Source organism: Myotis myotis, unplaced genomic scaffold (genome assembly GCF_014108235.1).
Source record: "Myotis myotis isolate mMyoMyo1 unplaced genomic scaffold, mMyoMyo1.p scaffold_m19_p_5, whole genome shotgun sequence".
NCBI lineage: Eukaryota > Metazoa > Chordata > Mammalia > Chiroptera > Vespertilionidae > Myotis > Myotis myotis.
The window spans coordinates 81,900,605-81,921,777 of NW_023416357.1; the positions used below are offsets into that span (position 1 = coordinate 81,900,605).

The 21,173-nt window shown below is 48.6% G+C and overlaps 1 protein-coding gene across 12 annotated transcripts in view; it reads left to right on the forward strand.

Annotated features, from left to right (window-relative positions):
• CUX1 (cut like homeobox 1) overlaps nt 1–21,173 on the forward strand; it is a 367,924-nt gene that overhangs the window by 294,930 nt on the left and 51,821 nt on the right. For 3 of the 12 annotated variants that reach the window (XM_036308912.1, XM_036308910.1, XM_036308911.1), the window contains exons 15-20: nt 681–1,349; nt 2,459–2,524; nt 3,971–4,072; nt 6,812–7,653; nt 9,876–10,041; nt 10,565–10,621. The exons of 3 other annotated variants lie outside the window; for them this stretch is intronic. In XM_036308912.1, the coding sequence (XP_036164805.1) occupies nt 681–1,349; nt 2,459–2,524; nt 3,971–4,072; nt 6,812–7,653; nt 9,876–10,041; nt 10,565–10,621 (1,902 nt within the window). The remainder of the gene's footprint in view (nt 1–680; nt 1,350–2,458; nt 2,525–3,970; nt 4,073–6,811; nt 7,654–9,875; nt 10,042–10,564; nt 10,622–21,173) is intronic. 6 more of the 12 variants (XM_036308918.1, XM_036308915.1, XM_036308913.1 and 3 more) reach the window with 5 other exon arrangements.

Consider the following 21,173-nt stretch of genomic DNA (forward strand, 5'->3'; position numbering starts at 1 on the left):
TGTGGCCTCTCGCTCGTGGTGTTCCAGGGGCTGCGGACAAGGTTAGCCCTGCCCTTCCAGGCTCAGTGGAGCTTTTCTTCCTTCGTCAGGCTTCTCTTGGGAACACGTCCCCCATCCTTAGCCTTTCTTTGCTCATCCCAAAATGGTGGCGTCACTGACTGCTTCTGGTTTTGGCAGCTGGTAAACATTTAAAAGTGTCTCGGGCTCCGATGATATTTCATTCTTAAAATGTGCGTGCCTTCGATCGAGCGGACTCGGTGCAGTGCATTCGCCTCCGAGCACGTGGTGTGAGAATCTGTTGGTCCCAGAATGTCAGTGTTTGCTGCTCCTCAGGTGGGGCTCTCCTGGCAATAGCTCGAATGCCAGAGGCCCGCGACTTGTCAACTCTACTGTGTGTGGTACCGGCTCCTTGTCACTTTAGGAGTTTGAATCTATGTCAAGGGGACTCTCCAGGCTGCAACGTACAAGAAAGGTGCAAACATGAAATGCATGTTGCTTGTTTCCGGGGGGCCTTGTTTGGCTGATTTAAAAATTCAATTGAAAACAAACCAACACTGCTCATTGGCCCTTGTAAAATATGCACTTTTTTTCCCTTATGTGGGGCAAACTTTGCATTTTGGTCTTGGTTTTTTTTCCCTTTTGAATCCCCCATAATGCATTATGTTTGCCCTTCCTTGTAGGGTCAGCCAGGAGAAAAGGGAAAGACCAGCCTGAGAGTCGGCGTCCTGGACCTTTGCCGGCGCCCCCTCCTCAGTTGCCCCGCAACACGGGGGAGCAGGCTTCCAATACTAATGGTACACACCAGTTCTCACCAGCGGGGTTAACGCAAGACTTTTTCAGCTCATCCCTGGCAAGCCCCAGCCTACCCCTGGCTTCTACGGGAAAATTTGCACTAAACTCTCTCCTCCAACGACAGCTAATGCAGTCCTTCTACTCCAAGGCCATGCAGGAAGCAGGAAGCACAAGCATGATTTTTTCAACAGGTCCATACAGCACAAACTCCATATCTTCCCAAAGTCCATTACAACAAAGCCCAGATGTAAATGGCATGGCCCCGTCTCCCAGCCAGTCAGAAAGTGCTGGGAGCGTCTCCGAGGGCGAGGAGATAGACACTGCAGAAATCGCCCGGCAGGTGAAAGAGCAGTTGATCAAGCACAATATTGGACAGCGCATTTTTGGACATTATGTCTTGGGACTGTCTCAAGGGTCCGTGAGCGAGATTCTGGCCCGGCCCAAACCATGGAATAAACTGACTGTTCGCGGGAAGGAGCCTTTTCACAAGATGAAGCAGTTCCTCTCGGATGAGCAGAACATCTTGGCTCTTCGCAGCATCCAAGGCAGACAAAGAGGTGAGAGACTTTCATGGGTTGGCACCAGCGTGTGAGCCTGTCACAGAGTGCTGTGTGTGTGTCTGTGTGTGATGAAACATTTGTGCATCACCTCAGGTAAAATTCTCTTCAGCTCTACTATTTCCAGAGTTCAAGGGTCAACTGGCAAGAGTAAAAGTTGTTAGATTTGGCAGATCCAGCCTCTGAAACACGCTCATCACCTCACATGTAGTAAACTCAGTATTTCAGTACTGTGTATTGAATCGGTAGAATTACATTACATACAATATCTCAGTGTGTTTAGTGTCCAGGGATCGATTGGCCTTGGGTGCTGGCCTCACATGAGGAGGCGTCTTGAGGTACCAACCAGCCCTAGAGCAGCAGCAGCAGCGGGGTCCATTCTCACACAGAGCTGCTTCCGTCGAGAGAGTGTGTCCTCTCTTCCCACCACACAGAAGGGAGTGTGTCCTGTGGCCAACTCGCTCCCGGTGCCTATGTTCTATTTAGTGATTTATTTAGCATTATAAGCAAAACACGCCTGCCTTGAGTTAAATACATCAAAGTTTCATTAAAACATCTTTCCTACCCCACCCTCCATAAAAAGATAAAAAGTCAATCTGGTCCCTAATTGAAAGAATTCCTTCCCTCTCTAACAGCAGGGGATCATTCTGCTAAAGCAACAATGATAGAGAGAGGTAATCTTAGACACACTTGAAAAAACTTGAAATTTAGGCTCAAAACAAATCAAAGGGAGACACTCAAACAGCATCAGTTTACATAAAGCACATGGAGGTTTTTATGGCGATGTTAACTGTCTTTGGATGATTAATGTGAGCTTTGTCCCGGGGGCTGGTGGGCAATTCGCTTGGCGGCAGTGCTCCCTCTGTTTGCCCTGGTGGCGTTGGTGCCGCAGGTTCGTCTGATCTCCTTTTGCAGCAGAGCCATGGCCTCTGAGGCCGATCAGCCAGGGAAGGGCCTCTCAGAAGTTTCTAGTAGCTCCCAAGTTGCACAAGAAGCCCCGAGCCCTCTCGGTAGTTACAGGTGGCTCAGATTTCATGTCACGCAGCCCATATCGTCAACACCACCATCCCCCTGATTGTTTTGTTCTTACCACACTTGTTTTTCAACAGAGAATCCAGGCCAGAGCCTGAACAGACTATTTCAGGAAGTACCGAAACGAAGAAATGGGTCTGAAGGTATGTTGCAGGCAGGTGTTTTTCTTTGCAGTTAGTAACCTAGGAAGCAGCATGTCCTTAGCTGTGTATTTGGGTTAAAACTGTGCAGTGTGATTCTGGCCTGGAACCTGATGGAAAAACAGATAGTAAGTATAAAACAAAGCACGGGTTCAAGTACACAAGGCCCCTTCCTTCTGAGCTGCTTGCACTCTACCGAGTGCAGAAGAGGTGGGCTCCACCACTAAGATTTAGTCCCCAAATAAGAATCCCAAACCCCGTTAGATTCAAATTATACCTTTTCCATTTTCTCAGAAGCAGGTGAAAGAATAACAGTTGTTGCTCTGAGAAAAATCAGGTGACTAAGTCAAATGAGATATTGCTGCTTCCTTGTACTATCTTTTAATTCTGAAATACGTTGAAGGTGCTACCGAGTGGACAAATTCCAATCATAATCAGTTTTCCTGTGGGCCCTGCTAGCCAACCCCGACCACACTCCTTGGAGTGGCATCTCTTATGGGGCTTGGTCCCAGTGGTATGCTGGGTTTTAAATGGTTTGGTGTGGCAGTTGATATTTAGTAAGGTAGTGAAAAATTAAAACGTGGATGGCTTCCAGAAAGAACTGGGGCCAGCCCCCGGGCCGTAGTAGCTTCAATACATCTGTATTGCAGCTACTCTGCAAAGCATCACCGTGTAACCAAAAGACTGAATTCTTGTCCTTTAGGGATTTCTGTAGGCTCCTCTCCTCATTAATAAATTTTTTTAATGTATTACTGATTTTAGAGAGGGAAAGAGAGATAGAAATATTGATCAGCTACCTCCTGCACATGGTCTACTGGGGACCAAGCCCACAACCTGGACATGTGCGCTGACCAGGAATCGAACCAGTGACCTCTTGGTGCATGGGACGATGCTCAGTCCACTGAGCCACACAGGGTGGCTCATTCATAAACTTTTAAAAGACAGGATGTGATAACATTGAAAATTTTAAGTTAAGCCTTTAGCCTCTTTACTTTGTACATCCAAATGATTAATAGGTAATCAGCCTCAACCTTTTACCCTTCTTTTCCATTTTTTCTTTTGGGATACCATCCTCAAATACACGTACAGAACCTTGAACATAGCCTCATGTCAAAGCAGTTATTAGAATTGCTTTTAAATGATTTTCTCTCCCTGGTCCCAACCCATTGGTGTCCAGTTTGAGTAAATGTGAGAGCTTATCCCACTGGCCGAATAACATTCAACGTCAGGTAGATTCAGCACGAAGCCCTTTATGCATGGGGTCACGGTACCTGCCATGAAGTTGCATGCACAGCAGGTACAGGTAAATGGGAGGCCATACCTGCCTCCTTACCATCACCAGCCTCAACTCCTGTGAGATCTGTTGATCAGAATCTGTTGATCTTTGTGCCGCACCGGTTCTTGTTCCAGGTGTGGGTTTGATGTCATTGGTGTTGCTTCTCCTTGCAGGTAACATCACCACCCGGATCCGAGCCTCAGAGACCGGGTCCGATGAAGCAATCAAGTCTATCCTGGAACAAGCCAAAAGGGAACTGCAAGTGCAAAAAACTGGTATGGATTCCACTTCTTTGACTACTGTTTTCCAAACTTAATTAGAATACAGTGGGGCCTTGACTTACGAGTGTCCCGACTAACGAGTTTTTTGAGATACCAGCTGTCTCTCCTGATTTTTTGCATTGAGTTGATAGAGTAATTTGAGTTAACGAGCTCCTTAACGAGTTAAACTCGGTAAGTCAAGGCCCCACTGTATTGTCTTGGGCATTCTGGTCAGCAGTAGTTAACTTTTCAATTAAAAAAAAAAAAGGCAGAATGTATGTTTTCAAGTATTTAGGCAAGTGCAGTAGGTCTTTTGCTAATAGTTACCATTCGTTTTCTGTCATTCTTGAACATTGAGTCAATAAGGTACCCATGATCTAGGATCTTGTTGACTTACTTTAGTAGTTCTTTTTTAAATGCAATATAGCCTTTTTGTTGTTTGGATACATATTTAACCAAACACTACTGAGAAAGAGTGGATGAAAAATAAATTCTTAACAGCTGCTTTATGGAGTGAATGTTGCTAGGAGGAACAGGGGGTTTTAATGGATGGATGTCCTCCTCTGCAGTCCACATCTAGTCTGCCTCAGGAATTGGCCCCAAGCTTCCTGAGAGCTAAGAGGAGAGAACTCCCACATTTCGGCGTTTCTCTGGTTGAGCTTTGAATGAGAAGCGAGCCATGCCATTGATTCAGCTCACACCGCTGGAGAGGAAACTGGGTGCCTGAGTTACCTTAGGCATGAAGCCCTGCTCTGCAGAGCCCCTCCGTGAACCTGAGCACAGGGCTCCTGCCAGGCCTGGCTTCTGGCAGCTGTGGCAACTGAGGACGGGCCACCCCCATGGTCAGGGGGTCTTCTCCCCAGGCTGCCCACTCCACATTGCTTGTTCATCAACTGAGCTCAGTGCTCCCTCTAGGAAGCAGGCCTGGGCTGGGCATTTTTAGCTACCTTAACCTAGGTCTTCAAACCAGTTCCTCACAACAACCCTGGAAAACAGATTTTGTTATCCTATTATTCCTGACTAATACGCTGATAGTTAGAATAATTTGCCCAAACTCAGTAGCTGGTAGACTCTGGATGGAAACCCTGATCCCTCAACTCCTATCCCAGCACGTTGCCCTCTGTTGCCACTTGCCTCCCTCCAGAGATCCCAGAGTGATAGGAAATGACTCCTGTGGGATCAAGCCTGGCAATGCATAGAGCTTTCAATTTGGTATGTCCTCACCCTCAAGGCCAGAGTTGAGGTTTAAGCAAGTCCCTCCTCTGGGTGGCAGAACAAACAGAAAGCTTGGCAGGGCACCCCGGGCAGCGTAGGAAATACCCTCGAATTGAGAGTGAAAGGCCCACCTCGAGGTGTATTATCTTCTCTCCTGAAGATGTGGTACTGCCCTCACCTGGAGGACGCTGTGAGTGTCAGGTGAGTTGGAAAAGGGAGGGACTCCTGTTAACCAGTAAAGTGAAGTCCTCAAGAGGCATTAAAGGTTGTCACTATTGTTCGAGGCATTTTTCGGTGTCATTTAAAGGAGAAGAGCTAGTTTGTATGACTTCCTCCCCCAGATATGAAGGCACATTACAGAGTTGGCTCAGCCAGAGGGAGCGTTCAGCCCAGCATCTCTCAGCCAGGGCCTCCCTCCACAGTTCCCCGGGAGCTGGTTGAAAATGCAGGTGCTGGTCCAGTCCCACACTTGCTTCTCAATCACACACTGCAGGGCTGGGGCCTGGGTGTGTGCATCTTAAGCGCAGCAGGTGATTCTGGTGCACAGCTCGAGTTAAGAATCCTTGATCTAGCCCTCCTGATTTGGCTCAATGCATGGGGCAACAGCCTGTGGACTATAGGGTCCCGGGTTTGATTCCGGTCAAGGGCATATACCAGTGCAGCTGCATACGCAAGGCAACCAGTCGATGTTTCTCTCCCACATCCATGTTTCTCTCCGTCTCTCCCCTCCTTGCCACTCTCTCTAAAAATCAATGGTAAAATATCCTCAGGTGAGGATTAACAACAACAACAACAAAAAATAGAATCCTTGATCTAGTACCGTGGTTGGCAAACTGCGGCTCACGAGCCACATGTGGCTCTTTGGCCCCTTGAGTGTGACTCTTCCACAAAATACCACGTGCGGGCACGCACAAATAGTGCAATTGAAACTTCATGGCCCATGCGTAGAAGTCAGTATTTTGTGGAAGCGCCACACTCAAGGACCCAAAGAGCCGCATGTGGCTTACAAGCCTCAGTTTGCCGACCACTGATCTAGTCCATTACCCATCCCAAGTTTACAGATGGAAATCCTGAAGCCCAGTGATGCCTTGTGATTCCCCCGGGATCACAGCCCTGGGTTACTGGCCACATGACAGTCACCCACCCAGAAGAGAATCTGGGCTAACCCAAACACAGTCACTTACGCTGGGAGACTGGTCTCTCACCAACACTGTTAACAGAAATCATGTTTCTAAAGTTTGACAAAACCACTAAAATTTTAGAATATAGAAAAACCTCAAGAATAGTTTTAAATCATCAGGGAAAGAAAGTCCAGGATGGGTGTCACTGACTATTTGCGTACTCCCTCTCTCTTATCACACAAGATGCATGAATGTCTCACTGATGGGGCACGGCTGGACAAATGGAGCTATGCAGTTCTCCCAAGTGATCTGCACTTTGTGGCAGGGCAGGTCAGGAAGCAGTGGAGTGAAAGAAGCATGCTCCCCTGGAGAGGTGGCGGCTGGGCCACCATCTAACCTCTGTGTTTGTTCCGTGCAGCAGAGCCCGCCCAGCCTTCTTCCACATCCGGCAGTGGGAACTCTGATGACGCCATCCGCTCCATCCTGCAGCAAGCCCGCCGAGAAATGGAGGCTCAACAAGCTGCCCTCGACCCCGCCTTAAAACAAACGCCACTGACACAGACTGACATTACCATCCTGACCCCCAAGTTAATAACCACCTCGCCCATGTCCTCGGTGACCAGCTACCCTCCTCTAGCCATCTCCTTGAAGAAGCCCGCCTCCACCTCTGCCCCCGATTCCAGCAACCCTGCTCTGCCCAACCCCCCAGCCCTCAAAAAGGAGTCCCAGGACGCACCTGGACTGGACCTCCAGGGAGCCACCGACTCTGCACCAGGTGTCCTGCGACACGTGAAGAGCGAGCTGGGCCGCAGTGGCGGGTGGAAGGACCACTGGTGGAGCACCGTGCAGCCGGAGAGGAAGAACAACCCTCCTTCCGAGGAGAAACAGGCCGAAGAAGCCAGCAGCGGGAAAGAGAAAGGTGGCAGCAGCCAGGCGAGAGCTGAACGCAGCCAGCTCCAGGGACCCTCCTCCTCCTCCTCTGAATACTGGAAAGAATGGCCCAGCGCCGAGTCACCGTACTCCCAGAGCTCAGAGCTGAGCCTGACCGGAGCCAGCCGCAGCGAGACGCCCCAGAACAGCCCCCTGCCTTCCTCCCCCATCGTGCCCCTGTCCAAGCCCACCAAGCCCTCTGTCCCTCCACTGACGCCTGAGCAGTATGAGATCTACATGTACCAGGAGGTGGACACCATCGAGCTCACCCGGCAGGTGAAAGAGAAGCTGGCCAAGAATGGCATTTGTCAGCGGATCTTCGGGGAAAAGGTAAGGGATTCAATTTGGGTGCTTGGGTGTTCCCGTCTATTTTCATTGCTTAGAACTAAGTACCTAGAGGACATTGCTGTCACCCATTGCATTAACCAATGAGTATAATGGGTTGTCCACTCGCAAAGTTCTGGAAAGGCTGGCTGGTGAATGTTCCACTTGCTGCGTCCCTTTGGGGACCAGGTTCTGGGCTAGACCCTCTAACCAACTGTGCTCCTTTAGACCACTTAGTCACACTGTGAGGGGGATGGTAAAGTTGCCATTTGACAGCCAAGGAAACGGAGGCTCAGAGGAGTTAACTGACTACGTGCCCCAAGCCGACAGGTGACTGAATTAAAGTCCTGCCTCTGCTGCCAAGTGCAGCCCAGAGGCAGCTCTGCAGGCTTCTTTGGCCAAAAAAGGATCTGACCACGTAGAGAGACAGCCAGCGTGCAGAGAACACCAAGGCTATGTAAAGCATAATTGCACCTTTCTCATGATTCAGAAGGCACTGAGGTACTTTCCAGCCAGAGATTAAGTGATTGCCCAGGAATGCATGGCTGGAGGTGGCCCCGGGCCCTGCCCAGGGCCCTGGAAGCCCTTGTTTCCATACCATCCTTCCCTGGCTCACAGTGGCTTGTGAATGAGCTCCCAGACCCTTTCTGTTCTTGGCACTTCCTGGTAACCAGATTCTGGATAATGGGGATTTACCAGGCCTGTAAAATCCTATATAATAAAATGCTAATATACAAATCGACTGAACGGCAGAACAACTGGTCGCTTGGATGCACACTGACCACCATGGGGCAGGACGCTAAATGCAGGAGCTGCCCCCTGGTGGTCAGTGCACTCCCACAGGGGGAGCGCCACTCAGCCAGAAGCCGGACTCACGCTGGCAAGCACAGCAGTGGTGGCGGGAGCCTCTCCCACCTCTGCAGGCAGCGCTAGGGATATCCAACTGATGGCTTAGGCCTGCTCCCTACGGACATCCCCCGAGGGCTCCCAGACTGCAAGAGGGCGCAGGCCAAGGCTGAGGAACCCCCCCTCCCCCACCCCACCCTCCCCCGAGTGCATGAATTTCTTGTACCGGGCCTCTAGTATAAGATAAACATAATACCCCAGGATCATTTTAAATTAAATAACAAATGCTGAGCATAATGAGAAGTGCTCCATTCCCCTAAAAGGCAGCCTCCCTGAGGGGTGTGTGGCTGGGTCAGCAGTGGCTTCAAGGGGCCTACCCACCCACCCCTACCCCCACACTATCCTGCCTTCACTTCAGTGGTTGCAGTGTGGTGCTGTGAATCCTTGCAATACCTGATTGGGATCTCTTTGTCCTGATTTTTTAAAAGGTGATGGGGGAATAGAAATGAGGATGAAAATTTAAAGTCCCTTGAAATTTCTAGTTCAGTGTTGTAAAAATATCATTTGAGAACATTTAAATAGACATTTGTGCTCATGCCTTAAATTTAGCAGACTTAATAGTGTTGAACTTGTTTGGCCCACAAGTGCAGTTTATTCTGAAACTTGAGAACTTTTCAAAAGACTGATCGGATGCAGCCCCTAAATATCCCTGGGCTGCATCTGTGTCCTGTGGGGGGTGTTTTTGCCCATACATATGTATGGCCATATGTGAGCATAAGAAAACCCGGGAATGTATGTGCAACTCGTGGATTGTCTACAGCAAGTTTTCCTCCCAGAATGGCTCCCCCGTTGCCACCAGCTCACCTCTGTGCCCCTACTGGAGAGCAGGATGGGATCAGAGAGAGCAAATCTTTCTAAATGCCAACTTGGCCCAGCACCAGCAAAGGAGACTGGCTTCCAATATCCCACCAGTATCCACTGCTTCTGCCTCTAAAGGGGTCCTTGGCTTCAGCACCTCAGCCTTTCCTGGCGCCACCAGGCAAAGAGCAAGATGGTTTCAATGTTTCCTCCTGAGTTGTCAAGACACGACCCTGCAGCCTTGGCAGGAGGGAGACCCCACCCCTCCCTTTCCCAGGCTGCCTCTCCCTGGGAGCTGAAAGCTGTGACTATAACCATGGCTCCTCATGCCAGGGCATCAGCCCAGCAATGACCTTAAAAAGTATTCCCTACCCCAGGCTATCCCCATCCTCTGAGCGCTGGCTCTCCGCTCCTCCCAGAAGCACTCCCTGTGCGTCTTCTGTCACACCTCCCAGCGTGCGTGCATGTCTCTACAGCCTCACGCTCACCCCTGAGCGCTGATGCAATGGTCTTTGCCATTCCAGGTGCTGGGCCTGTCCCAGGGCAGTGTCAGTGACATGCTGTCCCGGCCGAAGCCATGGAGCAAGCTGACCCAGAAAGGCCGCGAACCCTTCATCCGGATGCAGCTCTGGCTAAATGGCGAGCTGGGCCAGGGCGTCCTGCCGGTCCAAGGACAGCAGCAGGGGCCAGGTGAGGGCAGTCCTGGGCTGCTGCAGGGAGGGAGAAGGGGCATCTGGGCACAAGGTGGCCAGCCACATGGCACTGCAGGCAGAGAACTGCCCCCCTTCCTGCACCACCTGTTGCCATGGGACTCACTTCGCTTTTTAGGAGAGAGAAGATTGTGCCTAGCTAATTTTATAAGCAGCAGAAAATGAGTTACCAATTAAGGAAATGCTGTTTGTACATAAATATAGGTAAAAGTCAAGTAGCTAAATCGGGGAATCGGGAAAGATCAGCCAAAGGCACAGAGGTGAAAGCTGTGATGGGCGACTGCCTCTGCCTGTTCCCCAGACAGGATCCTACCTTCTACCAGCAGCACTTTGCCTGCCTGTGTGGACCCCGCATTCTGGCCTCTCCCCATAAGGGGTGGGGAACCCTCCCTTAGGCCTTTGGGACTTTATGCTGTCCCCCCTCTGCTAAACTCAGTTAATTAGAAAGCTTTAAACCCCTGGGCTTTTTTCCTCATTTAATTGTATTTCTTTTTCTTATTTAGTCCTCCATTCTGTGACGTCACTACAGGACCCGCTGCAGCAAGGCTGTGTGAGCTCAGGTAAATAGCTGATTACTCTTGTTTTGTATGAAATATTTCCCTGCCACATATGTTTTCCTGTCCTCTGGTCTGGAACGGGGATACTCAAAGGGCCCCTCGTTCTGGATATGGCAGCTGAAAACATGGTGGGCTCTTGGCAAACTGTGTCCTTGTGGTTGTAGTTTCTGATGGGGAGAGAGAGTCGGCAGCTGAGTGCAGAGTTCCTGCAGCCTTTTCTTGCTCCTCGCCGCATTCTCTCATCAGTCTGTCTGTTTCTAGGTGTAAAGCCTTGTGTTCACTGCAGGCTGCGGTTCAAGTCAGGGATAGATTCTGTGCTTGGGACTTCCATTGATAGGAGGGCACAAGGAATGGGCATGCATCGCTCCCAGTGAGGTCATGGTAAGGGGCAGTCAAGTTCCTCTGGAAGATTCTAGACTGCCTTCAAGCGAGAGGAAAATGAAGGCAGGAAGAGTCAGTTCAACATGTGACTGGATGGAGAGCCAGGGACACAGCTGAGTGGGGCTGAAGCCAAGGATCCAGCCTGGGAGCAGGTGATGGAGGGCCTGGGATACGGGCAGAGATGGCATCTGAGATCTGTAAGGTCCTTGAGGTGGCACCTCTGCTGTGCACCCAAGGGCTGGCCCACGTGCCCATGCTCCTAGACCCCCTTCCGGGTCCTTCCTGCACAGAGCTTTTCTCACCCAGCTTTCAGGAACAGCCAGCATCATGAGCTGTTCTTGTTTCCTTTCTTTATTTTTCTAAACATCTTGATTAGTCTCCATATCCCATTGATTCATTGAAAACACAAACAAAGCTAAGTGAGGAGCGTGAAGCCCGCCAGCCTGCTGGAAGTTTTACGAGGGAAAACATGTGTAGTGAGGGAACAGCTGGGCGGCAGCGGCCGCTGCCACTACAAGATGCCAAACCCACACACAGATGCAGCCTGAGCGCGTAGGTTGCAGCGAAGTTCCCGGTTGGGTTTTTTTGTTTGTTTTAGGTGTCCCATCTGATTTTGACCAAAATGGCGGTTGGAAGGCTGCATCTTGCCCGAGCTGTAGGCTTCTTGGCTGGATATCTAAATGGAATAGTTGTCCATCTGAAGAAGGATCAGGTGGACCTTCCTCTCCCTTCATTTCTGGGCTGGCCCAGTCCTGGAGAACTTAGGCAGTACTGGCTCACATTCAGCATTCATCAGGGAAAATAATGGGCATAGTTGTTCGTGCTAGAGTTTGCGGACGTTTGCATGGAAAATCAGCCTTGCCTCTTGCTCTAACAGAAAGTAGGCCTCCTGTTAAACTCTCCACAGCCTTTGCTACCCCATCAGAGTCAGGACTGAACTTGGCAGACTGTGACTAACATTTCTTAGATCAAAACCCCCTGTTCCTAAATAAACCAGGAAACCTCCTGCAGTTCTAAGTCAGTTATGATCGATGCCAAAACCTTCTCCGTGTCCGAACAAATCTTGGAAGAATGGCTTTTGGCTTTTTGTTGTGTAGCAGGTATTCGCTCCTGTGCTGGAACATTCATACAGCAGTCACATTTCCAACCTAGGAAAACACACGGGGCTCCTAAGAGGAATGTAAATGATATTTGTAAGATATCAAATTACTTTATAAAATAAAGTGATGTAAAACTCTTGGGGAGTTTGCAGATTGGAAGAGAGAGGAAGGGGGAGGCAGTGAGCCTCGATAAAAGTAAGCACCAGTGGCTTCTGTAAAGAAGTGGCAGGCAGGCCTCTCCCTATGTCATCTCAGTAAGACAGGAAATGGGTTGCACATCACTTACCCAGTGCACCCATGGTCGGTCAGCAGTAGGGAAGCCATCAATACAAACAGTGATTGTGATGACTGGAGAAATGTGGAAAAATATTTCTCATATCCTAGGAAAATACAAGCTTTCAAGTATCATTATGGTGGCTATGCAAAAATACTTTTCTAGATCAAGAAAGCTAGAAAGTACTTCAAAACTGGAAGAAAGATCTTTGCACAGTGGCAGGATTGTGACTGGTAGTTTTCCTTGTTTGAAGTTTCTTTACAATCAGTGTTATTCTTTAAGATTGTTTCAAAGAATTAAAGTAGCTGTGCTTTTCAATATGTGGCATTTAGATTCAAAAAACAGAATTACAATGACGGAAATCATTGGGATGAATGCCTATAGAAGACTCCAGAATCTTCTTGACAGCTTAAAAGAGTAGTGTCTCTGAGGAAACATTCAGCATTGCTCCCCCAGAAAAAGGGAGTGAGGCCTCTGGTCCTAGGATTTCTCCAGGATTCTGAGTCCCTGTTCTCACCATGGCTACCTCAGAATCCTTCCAAGAGACTCCAGACCCAGAAGGATGCTCTGCCTTGGTGGTGGCTCCATGAGGTCTCTACCCCGGGGCATCTTGGCTGCAGGAAGGTAATTCCAACAGGAGTCGGTTTATACCTGAATATTGGTGAGAATTCAGGCTGCCAAACTAGCCTGGAGGTCAGATTCGCCTCCCAGGTGCAGGACTTTGGAAGGCTTGCCTTCTGTTCATAGCCCTTCAGTAAGAGCTATAGTTTTGTTGCCAAGATGGTGTGGACCTAATGCGTGGCTCTGTGCTTAGTTACTGTGGCGATAGTGTGCCCCAGGAGTGGAATGGCCTCACTCATTTAAACAGGAAACTGCTGACCCAGGAATCTGTTTTCCTCACTGAAGAATTCCTGTCTGTCTCCTTCTGCCCAACTTTGTTGCCTCTCAGCATCTGTATTTTCCTTAATGATTTGTATGTCAAACTTGCTGATCAGTTTTATGATAAGGGGAGAGAAACAATGATTGCATCATTTTTTTCCTCTTGGTGGTTATAACCATTTCTGAATGCTCCTTTGATGATCTGAGCGTTGGGGTGATAGCCTTGGGCATTAAGGGAAGTTGTGCCATTTTCAGTTAGTAACCTGTGCTTTTTGTTGAAGCTGTTGAGGCCTTGAAGAGTAGGAGTGCAGAGGGTTCATATATTTCCTGGTAGTCTAGTTTTCTACAAACATTTTTGTATTGTCTTCTTTCAAAGCCCCCATGTCCAGTGTCATGGGAGATGAGGCAGTGGTTATATACAGGGACTCAGATCTAATATGGCAGACCTATTTGAAGGTAGAATTGGAGGTAGTCCTTTGGAATTGGTTCTCTAAGTCTTCCTTTTGTTTGTCTTCCGCCCCAGGCATCACCCATTAGCTTCCGATTTTGGCTTTAGCAATAGCAATGCAGGGGGCGGGGCAGAAGGGAGGAACACCTAATGTAGAAGGAAAGGGAGGGGCCTAGCAAGGCTGCGTTCTCTGCCTGTGGCCTGCAGTTATTGCTTACCATTTAGCAGTGTGTTTAAAGGGAAGAAAACCTTGAGCTGTAGCAAAGGGTGTGTGTGTGTGTGTGTGTGTGTGTGTGTGTGTGTGTGTGTGTCTTCATAGGTAGGTACATAGATAGGTAGATATGTAGTAAACCATTGGATTTTTTTCTTTTTTATTCCTTAAAGCTCTTTATAGTCACAGTCTCTTGGTGTGATTAATCTTTTTGCCCCTAGGGAAGAAGAAAGAAGACAACTCTAAAGGGGAGGAGGGGTGGGTGGAGGAACGGATTTTCCTGGCTGCCACCTTAGTCATTACATACAGAAATCTGATAGAGGATTGTTGCCCAGTGCACTTGGCTTTATAACTTTTTAATATGGGAGTGTTTCAGCGCGTTGTAGCTAACAATCATCCACCCCAGCTTCAGATGGATTATTGCAAGCTGTACAAGCAAAAGGATGGCCCATTCTCCTCAGATTAATCACAAAATATCCGGCTTTTTCCCAGCGTGTCAGTCAGGAACTGCGGGTTCCAAGTCTTCCCCGCCCGTGGCGAATTCCGTGGCTCCGTGTTGTTATTTTCAATCAGCAGAATATCAGTTGCCTCCTGAGAAGACAGCAGCTGCAGTCTGTCTCTAACGTGGGTGGTCCCATGTGTACCCTATCCCTGATATGATGACCACGGAGCTGTGTGCTATACATGGCCTTCCACGGCCAGGAGATTTACTGGCCATAACCCCTTGTTAGGGACAGGCCAGAGTTCCATTTAATATGCACCATCCCTTGTTTTGAGCCCATGAGATGACCAGGAAAATATGCCCAGGATTTTAGTGCTTTGAACTCAGCAGTAGGATTTGATGCAGCTTCCTTGAATAAGCAATCAGTTCCTCAGTTTTAATGACTAAATCAGGGTGGGGCATTTGGATACACTAATAGGAAGAGGAGGGGCTAGTTGCACCCCCAAAAAATCCCATGGCACTTCCTAAAGCAGGCAGAGCCCCATTCACTGCCTGAAACTGGATTTGATTTGATTTTTTCTCTCTTCTTTTTCATCAGAATAAATCAGTGAAAGTAACTGTTGGTTCTCTCCAAAAAGAATTATTCTGACCCTTATTTATTTTGAATAACAGAAAAGGCTTGACTATAACTAACTTATGCATAACTATAGACAACAGAACAAAAAAACAGAAGAGAATTCTGGAGAGTGCATGTAAACTAAAGTGCCCCTCCCGATGCAGGTGGCCACTATGCATCATTTGGCCAGGGGTTCAGCCTTCTACACCCACTGAGTATGGTGGCCAAGAGAACTAAGTGCCCCATTCCTTTCTTTCTTTCTTGGTTGGTTGGTTGTAACCTGCATTAGGACTTTTCTTTTTTCTTTTTTTTAATCAAGAGTGCCATAACTAGGGAATTTTCTGTTCTGAGGTCAGAAAGGACAGGTTTCTGGATTCAGACACAACCTACCTTCCTGTTGTCTGTTATCCGTTATGTATAGCTGCAGGTGTGCAGGTGGGCCCCGTGGCTCTGAGGGAGGGAGCCCAGAGGAGGCAGTGGGTCGTGAAGGGCGAAGGAGTCAGGGAGAAGAACATTCTAGGTGGAGAGCTCTGCACATCAAAAAGGGAACTCTTGAAAAAGATGAAAGCATTAGAGGCCCCTAATTCAGAGGCCTTATATTTTTCTTTTAAAGTGACAGTAGGAAAATGGATTGTGGATGAATTTGTCTTTTCTTTATGTAGAATACTGTTGCTGCCCTAAGGCTTGTAAAATAAGAAAGGTGTACATCACGGGATAGAAGGGAGGACCTTTGCTCTTTGAAGGTAACCTTTGTGGCCTGTCCCCGTGGTGGCATTGGCTCACCCAAAACCACATATCACCCCAGAGTACTCCTTTCCCCTGCGGTGGCTCTTTCTTTTAGAGGAGGTGAGCCTTGGCCAGTGATTGGTGGCACAGCTCACCAGGGTTCTCACCAGTCCCATTCCGAAGAAGACAGGATAGGAGCTAGAGGCTGGAAACCCCTTGCCTAAGGCCTTAGCAGGTGGACCACCAAGGGCCAGATTTGTGTCCAGGGAAAGAGCTTCCTCTGCTTCATCTCCACAACTAGGCAGGCAAGTGTCTCAAGACAACAGCGGCAGCATGGCCTCCAGTGTGGAGTGTGAGCACTGCCTGGGACATGGGGTGGTACCAACGGTTGCTGAATATGCCCCAGGCAAGCTGGACAGTTCAAAGAGAAATTGTCTAGTGCTTCAGGGTAGGACTTGTGAAGCTCAGAAAACCTTCGTAGAGAAGCAAAGATATCACTTGGGGAAAGACACATACTAGTCAGTGGGCTATGATGGCCCAATGCTCACAGGGCAGGTTCTTCAGCCCCATGAAGAGAAAGACCCTATTCAAATGGGGGCGGGGGATGAGGAGGCTGTCGGTCGGAGGAGTATGTGCCCTGGAACTTCAGCTGGCAGCGGTTGGAGCACATCCCCCTGGGTCTGGGAGGTCCTTATTCACCTTGGGTGCCGTGTGGTGTCTTGCTCTCCCCTGTGCCTGCCAAGATGGTCTAGGAAACTGTATTCTGTGTATTTATTTCTCACCAGTGCCTTTTCAGCGATATTGACCTTATTTGGACTGAGCTAAGGTAAAAAGGAGTTCGGTTGTCTGCAGCTAACTCTTCAAGAGCGATGAGAGCCAGGCGGTGCAGCTTGACGCCCCTGAGAGCAGCCTCAGAGGAGGGTGAGGCAGAGCAGGGGCAATCCCCGCCCCGCCTGCACGCTGCAGGAGAGGAGGATGCACTTCTCGCAGTTCTTTGAGAGGTGATTGGTCATGATCACCTCCCTGTATGCCCTCTGTGTGGACGCTGCTTTGTCAGCTCTCCCAGCCATCCCCAGCATTTGGTGGATTCACCGTGGGGACTGGTCATGTGATTCTGAAACAGCCGCCGTGCAACATTAACACAGGAGGGCAGAGGGATTGTGGAGGCCTTTTCATGCCTGTAACACACGGGTAGGACAAGCCGAGCCCACCCCACCCAGCCTGTCCTCCCCTAGAGCACAGTGCACCTGCAGACCCTGCACAGGCATGCCCGGGTGGCCACTGAGCGAGATGGCAACTCAGTGTTTCATCTCAAAGCAGCACATGACCCTGGGAAAGGCTGCTCCAGCATAAATTAGCCCCCAGAGTTCTCTGCTCCCAGAGTGGGATTTGTCGCTGTGCCTCTCCAAAAAACGAGAGAGTTAAAGAGGTTTATTTCAATGTTTTTCCTATTTTTTTTTTGGGGGGGGGGGGAGTCCTGAATAAATAAAGTGCACCATTTTTACAAAATGTAAGATTTAAAAGGGCTTCCACCTTTTTTTTTTTTTTTAATATATTTTATTGATTTTTTACAGAGAGGAAGGGAGAGAGATAGAGAGTTAGAAACATCGATGAGAGAGAAACATCGATCAGCTGCCTCCTGCACATCTCCTACTGGGGATATGCCCGCAACCCAGGTACATGCCCTTGACCGGAATCGAACCTGGGACCTTTCAGTCCGCAGGCCGACGATCTATCCACTGAGCCAAACCGGTTTCGGCGGGCTTCCACCTTTTTAAAAACTAAGTCGCCCTCCCTCATCCTCCCAGATCCCCTCCCCACACGTGATCGTGTTCCCAATTTCCTGCAGAGAATCCATGCATTAGGTATTTTTTCCACTCAGAAGGGCAGGACTCGGGCACTGGGCTTTGCATTCTCATCTAGCAATACATGGTGGAGACTACTAGGTTAGTACATAAAGTTCCCTCTTTTTACAGCTGTAGGGAATTTCTATATCTGGATATATCATATTTTATTTAACCAATTACTAGTGAGAGGTATTTAGATGGATTTCTACAGCAAAACATAAACTATCTTGCAGTAGCCAGCACACATAAGCAGCAGTATGCCAGCAGGCTCAGAGCATAGTGCCGAGGGCTCATCCTGCCTCTGCCGCTGATGACTGTGTGGCTTTGGGCAAGTGACTTGACCCCTTGTGTAAAATAGGAAAAATAAAGTACCTATGCCTGAGACTGTTGGGAGGTTTAAATGAGTTTGTGTATAAAAGCCTCCAGAACAGCAGCTGCCACTGCCGCCACTGCCATTATATGTTGTCTGTGCACAGATAGCTGTAGAATAGCATATCTGCACACATGAAATGTCAGGGCTTTGACTTTGAAACAGAAAAGAAGTCCAGCCGCTCATTCCTTGGGTGGAAATTATCAAGTGCGAACACTGTGGGTGGCAGCCAGCACCCAGGGTCCACTGAAGGAGGACCTACATGCAGCTCTTCGATTCTTGGTTTCTCTGAAGTGCCATCCGTCGTCCTTTGACGTTGTCCCTTCGTCTACCATTCCTTGAAGTTGGCCCAAAATCTTGAGCTTTAAGAGTAAGACTGCAGGTCATCACACAGGCCATTTGGGGCAAACTAGTGCTGAACCAGGCCTTCTTGTCTGGACGTAGGGATGACTCAGCATGGGTGAGTGGCAGAACCTTCTACATCAAGTTCTCTCAGTTGCTTTGCCTGAATCTTCTGTGCTGGCATGTCCTAACTCCCTTTTTGGAGGAAGCCCCAGCAGGCCCTCATCACAGGTCTCTAGACACATCTCCTTTCTCTCCCTTGTAGACTTTCTTTAGAAAGTCGAATTTATAGTACATTGCTCATTTAGTACAAGAGGCAAAAATAGGTCATAGGAGCAAATGAGGACTTCAGTTTTCAGTGGTTTGGTTCTAGGGAAAGATGAAGAAGCTTAAATGCCTAAAAATCCTCAGGTAATTTTAGAAAAGTGATTGGAATAAAATGAGGAAACTGGCGTATTTACATCATTTGTGGACATGATTTCCTCCGTCTTCTGGATTGAGAAAACCAAGGCTCTGGCCAGGGTTCAGGGATGAGAGGCATTCTGCCCCCAGTCAAGGAGGTGGAGGAAGCACCGTGGTCCTGAGACCAACGGCCTCGCTACCATAGAGACATTGCAGGGCGCCCAGTCCAGGCAGGCTGTCACTCAGCCCTAAGGACTTGATCTCTCCACGATGGGAACTACACTCAGAGAAGTCAAGGCCGTGTGGCAAAACAGGAACAAAATTGGGTTTAAATTATGAATGGACAAATATCAAAAATCAAATCTAAGACAAAATCAAAAATGAATAGAAAGTCAGATACCTCCGTTATCCTGGGATGTAGCCTGGTGTTTTCTTCTGGGGAATCAGCAGGAGAAGGGGAGAGAACCCAGCACAAATCACTGGCAGAGTCAGACTATCAAGTTTTGCAACAGAAAGTATTTAATTCATGCGGCCTGTGATGCAGGTCCATGCTGCTTTGAAACCCCTTCCCATCTAAATCCAAGAAAAAATACACAGTGGCCTGAGGGCCTTTCTCTATCAAAGGATTGCCTTGCCCTTGAGCTGTCATGTCCTCTCCCTCTCTATGGCCTCAACCCCATACGGACTCACCCTGCGGCCACACTCAGACTCCTCATGAGGAGGGAGGAGGGGCCCGGATAGATCGGAGCAGCCAGGAGGCTCCCTCGCTGACTTCATCTTGATTTTGTTTCGTTCTTCCCTTTGGAACTGGACTCCTAAATATAGCCAGAGTCGAATTGGCAGATGTTGCGTTTGTCCTTTACAAGAGGGCCAAAATTAGTCTGTCATTTGGCACCTAAATAAAGCAGCCAAACTGCCTTTGTACCAACTTCATGAGGAGAGACTGAAGTTGTAGCATTTCATTCCATAGGGAACTTACCAGAAGCCGGAGCAGCACCTCCAGACCCAAAGGGCTGAGGACAGAGCACACTCAGAGTCCAGAGGAACATGCCTTCCTCCGGCTAGACCCCCTCATTCCTGAGTTACCCTCAGTTTTGTTCCACATGGTTTAAATACCGCACGAAATTGGGAGAGAGGATCAATACTCCGCAGAAATGGCACACGGAGAGCAGCAGTGGTTCCTCTGACTTGGGGAAAAAGAAGTCTGTCCAGAGTGCCTGGAGCTGGGGTAGCAGAGGGGCTCCCCAGGGGCAGCAGAAAGATGTTATAATCAATTACCACATCATAACACTGATGTATGATAATTACTGAGTGTTTCTCCTGAGATAGTGCAGCATTTGGCTGGGATGCAGTTCTTTCATGGTCCACTGCCTGATTAATATGCAAATAATAGGCTGATTGCATGATGAATGCAGAAAATGAGTTCGCTGATAACGTGAGCACTGAAGCGGGAAGATGATAAATTACTTTTACTGACTGTCCTACATTAAGTACCCTTTCTCAACAATTTCATCACAAATTAAGTAAAGCAGTATGGAGAGACTGGGAGGATGTATAAAATAATGTACCTTAATAGCTTTTCTAATACCATCGCAGACGACAAAACGTCACTTGGTTCTGCTCTGCACGGTCTGGGCCCTTGTGGGGCCAGATCATGTTCCCTCACCTACCTATTGTTGGGACGCCGGGAAGCAGCCCACCCCAGCTGTAGTCAGCCATGGATTCTCTAAGGAACATTCCATCACAGCTCAGACATCATCACCCTCATGCCAGGCTGCCTGGTTGTGTTACTGAGAGGGGATAGGCTGCTCTTGGGGCCAGCGCTGGAGCCTCTGCACAGATGGCACTTTGAAGCCTGCTGTCTGCCGTGTTTTTGAGGGTTTCTGAGCGGCAGACCTAGAAGGCTCAGAAAGAAAACCACCCCTTCGCTCCTCCAACTCTCATAAATCTGGGAAAATTAATTCTGCTATTAGAATGGAAGTGAAAGCTGCCTGCCAGAGAGTGTAACTATTGGTGAAGCATAGGCAGGTTTGCCCAAAGCCAGAAAGAAACCCTGAAGAAAAAGAGAGGACACATACATGAGCTCACACACAGGCACACACTCACACCGTGATTAATCTTAGATTACAGCAAAGCAATTTAACTAGAGGATTTGTTTTTCCCATCTCAGTAATACATATTTAGACTTGGTGTGACATACATTTTCTCTTAATGCACAGAGACGCACTGGTAAGTGTTCATACACACAGCTGATTCGGTAATAAGGTTATCGAAAGTACCTTGAAAGTATTATTTCTAAATCAGTACGGATCTATAGAAAAGCTCGGAACAGGGTGAGCTAAGTGCTCCTGAAGCAGGGCTGCCTCTGTCACCCTGGGTTACTTCTGTGGCCTTGCCAGACTGCATTCACTGCGGAAGTTGAATTGTAACTTAATTCTGAATATTCCCAAACTCTCCTTTTGACATGGGTATTTCCATAAGAGCCTATAAAATATACACAAGAAAAATAACGAAGCC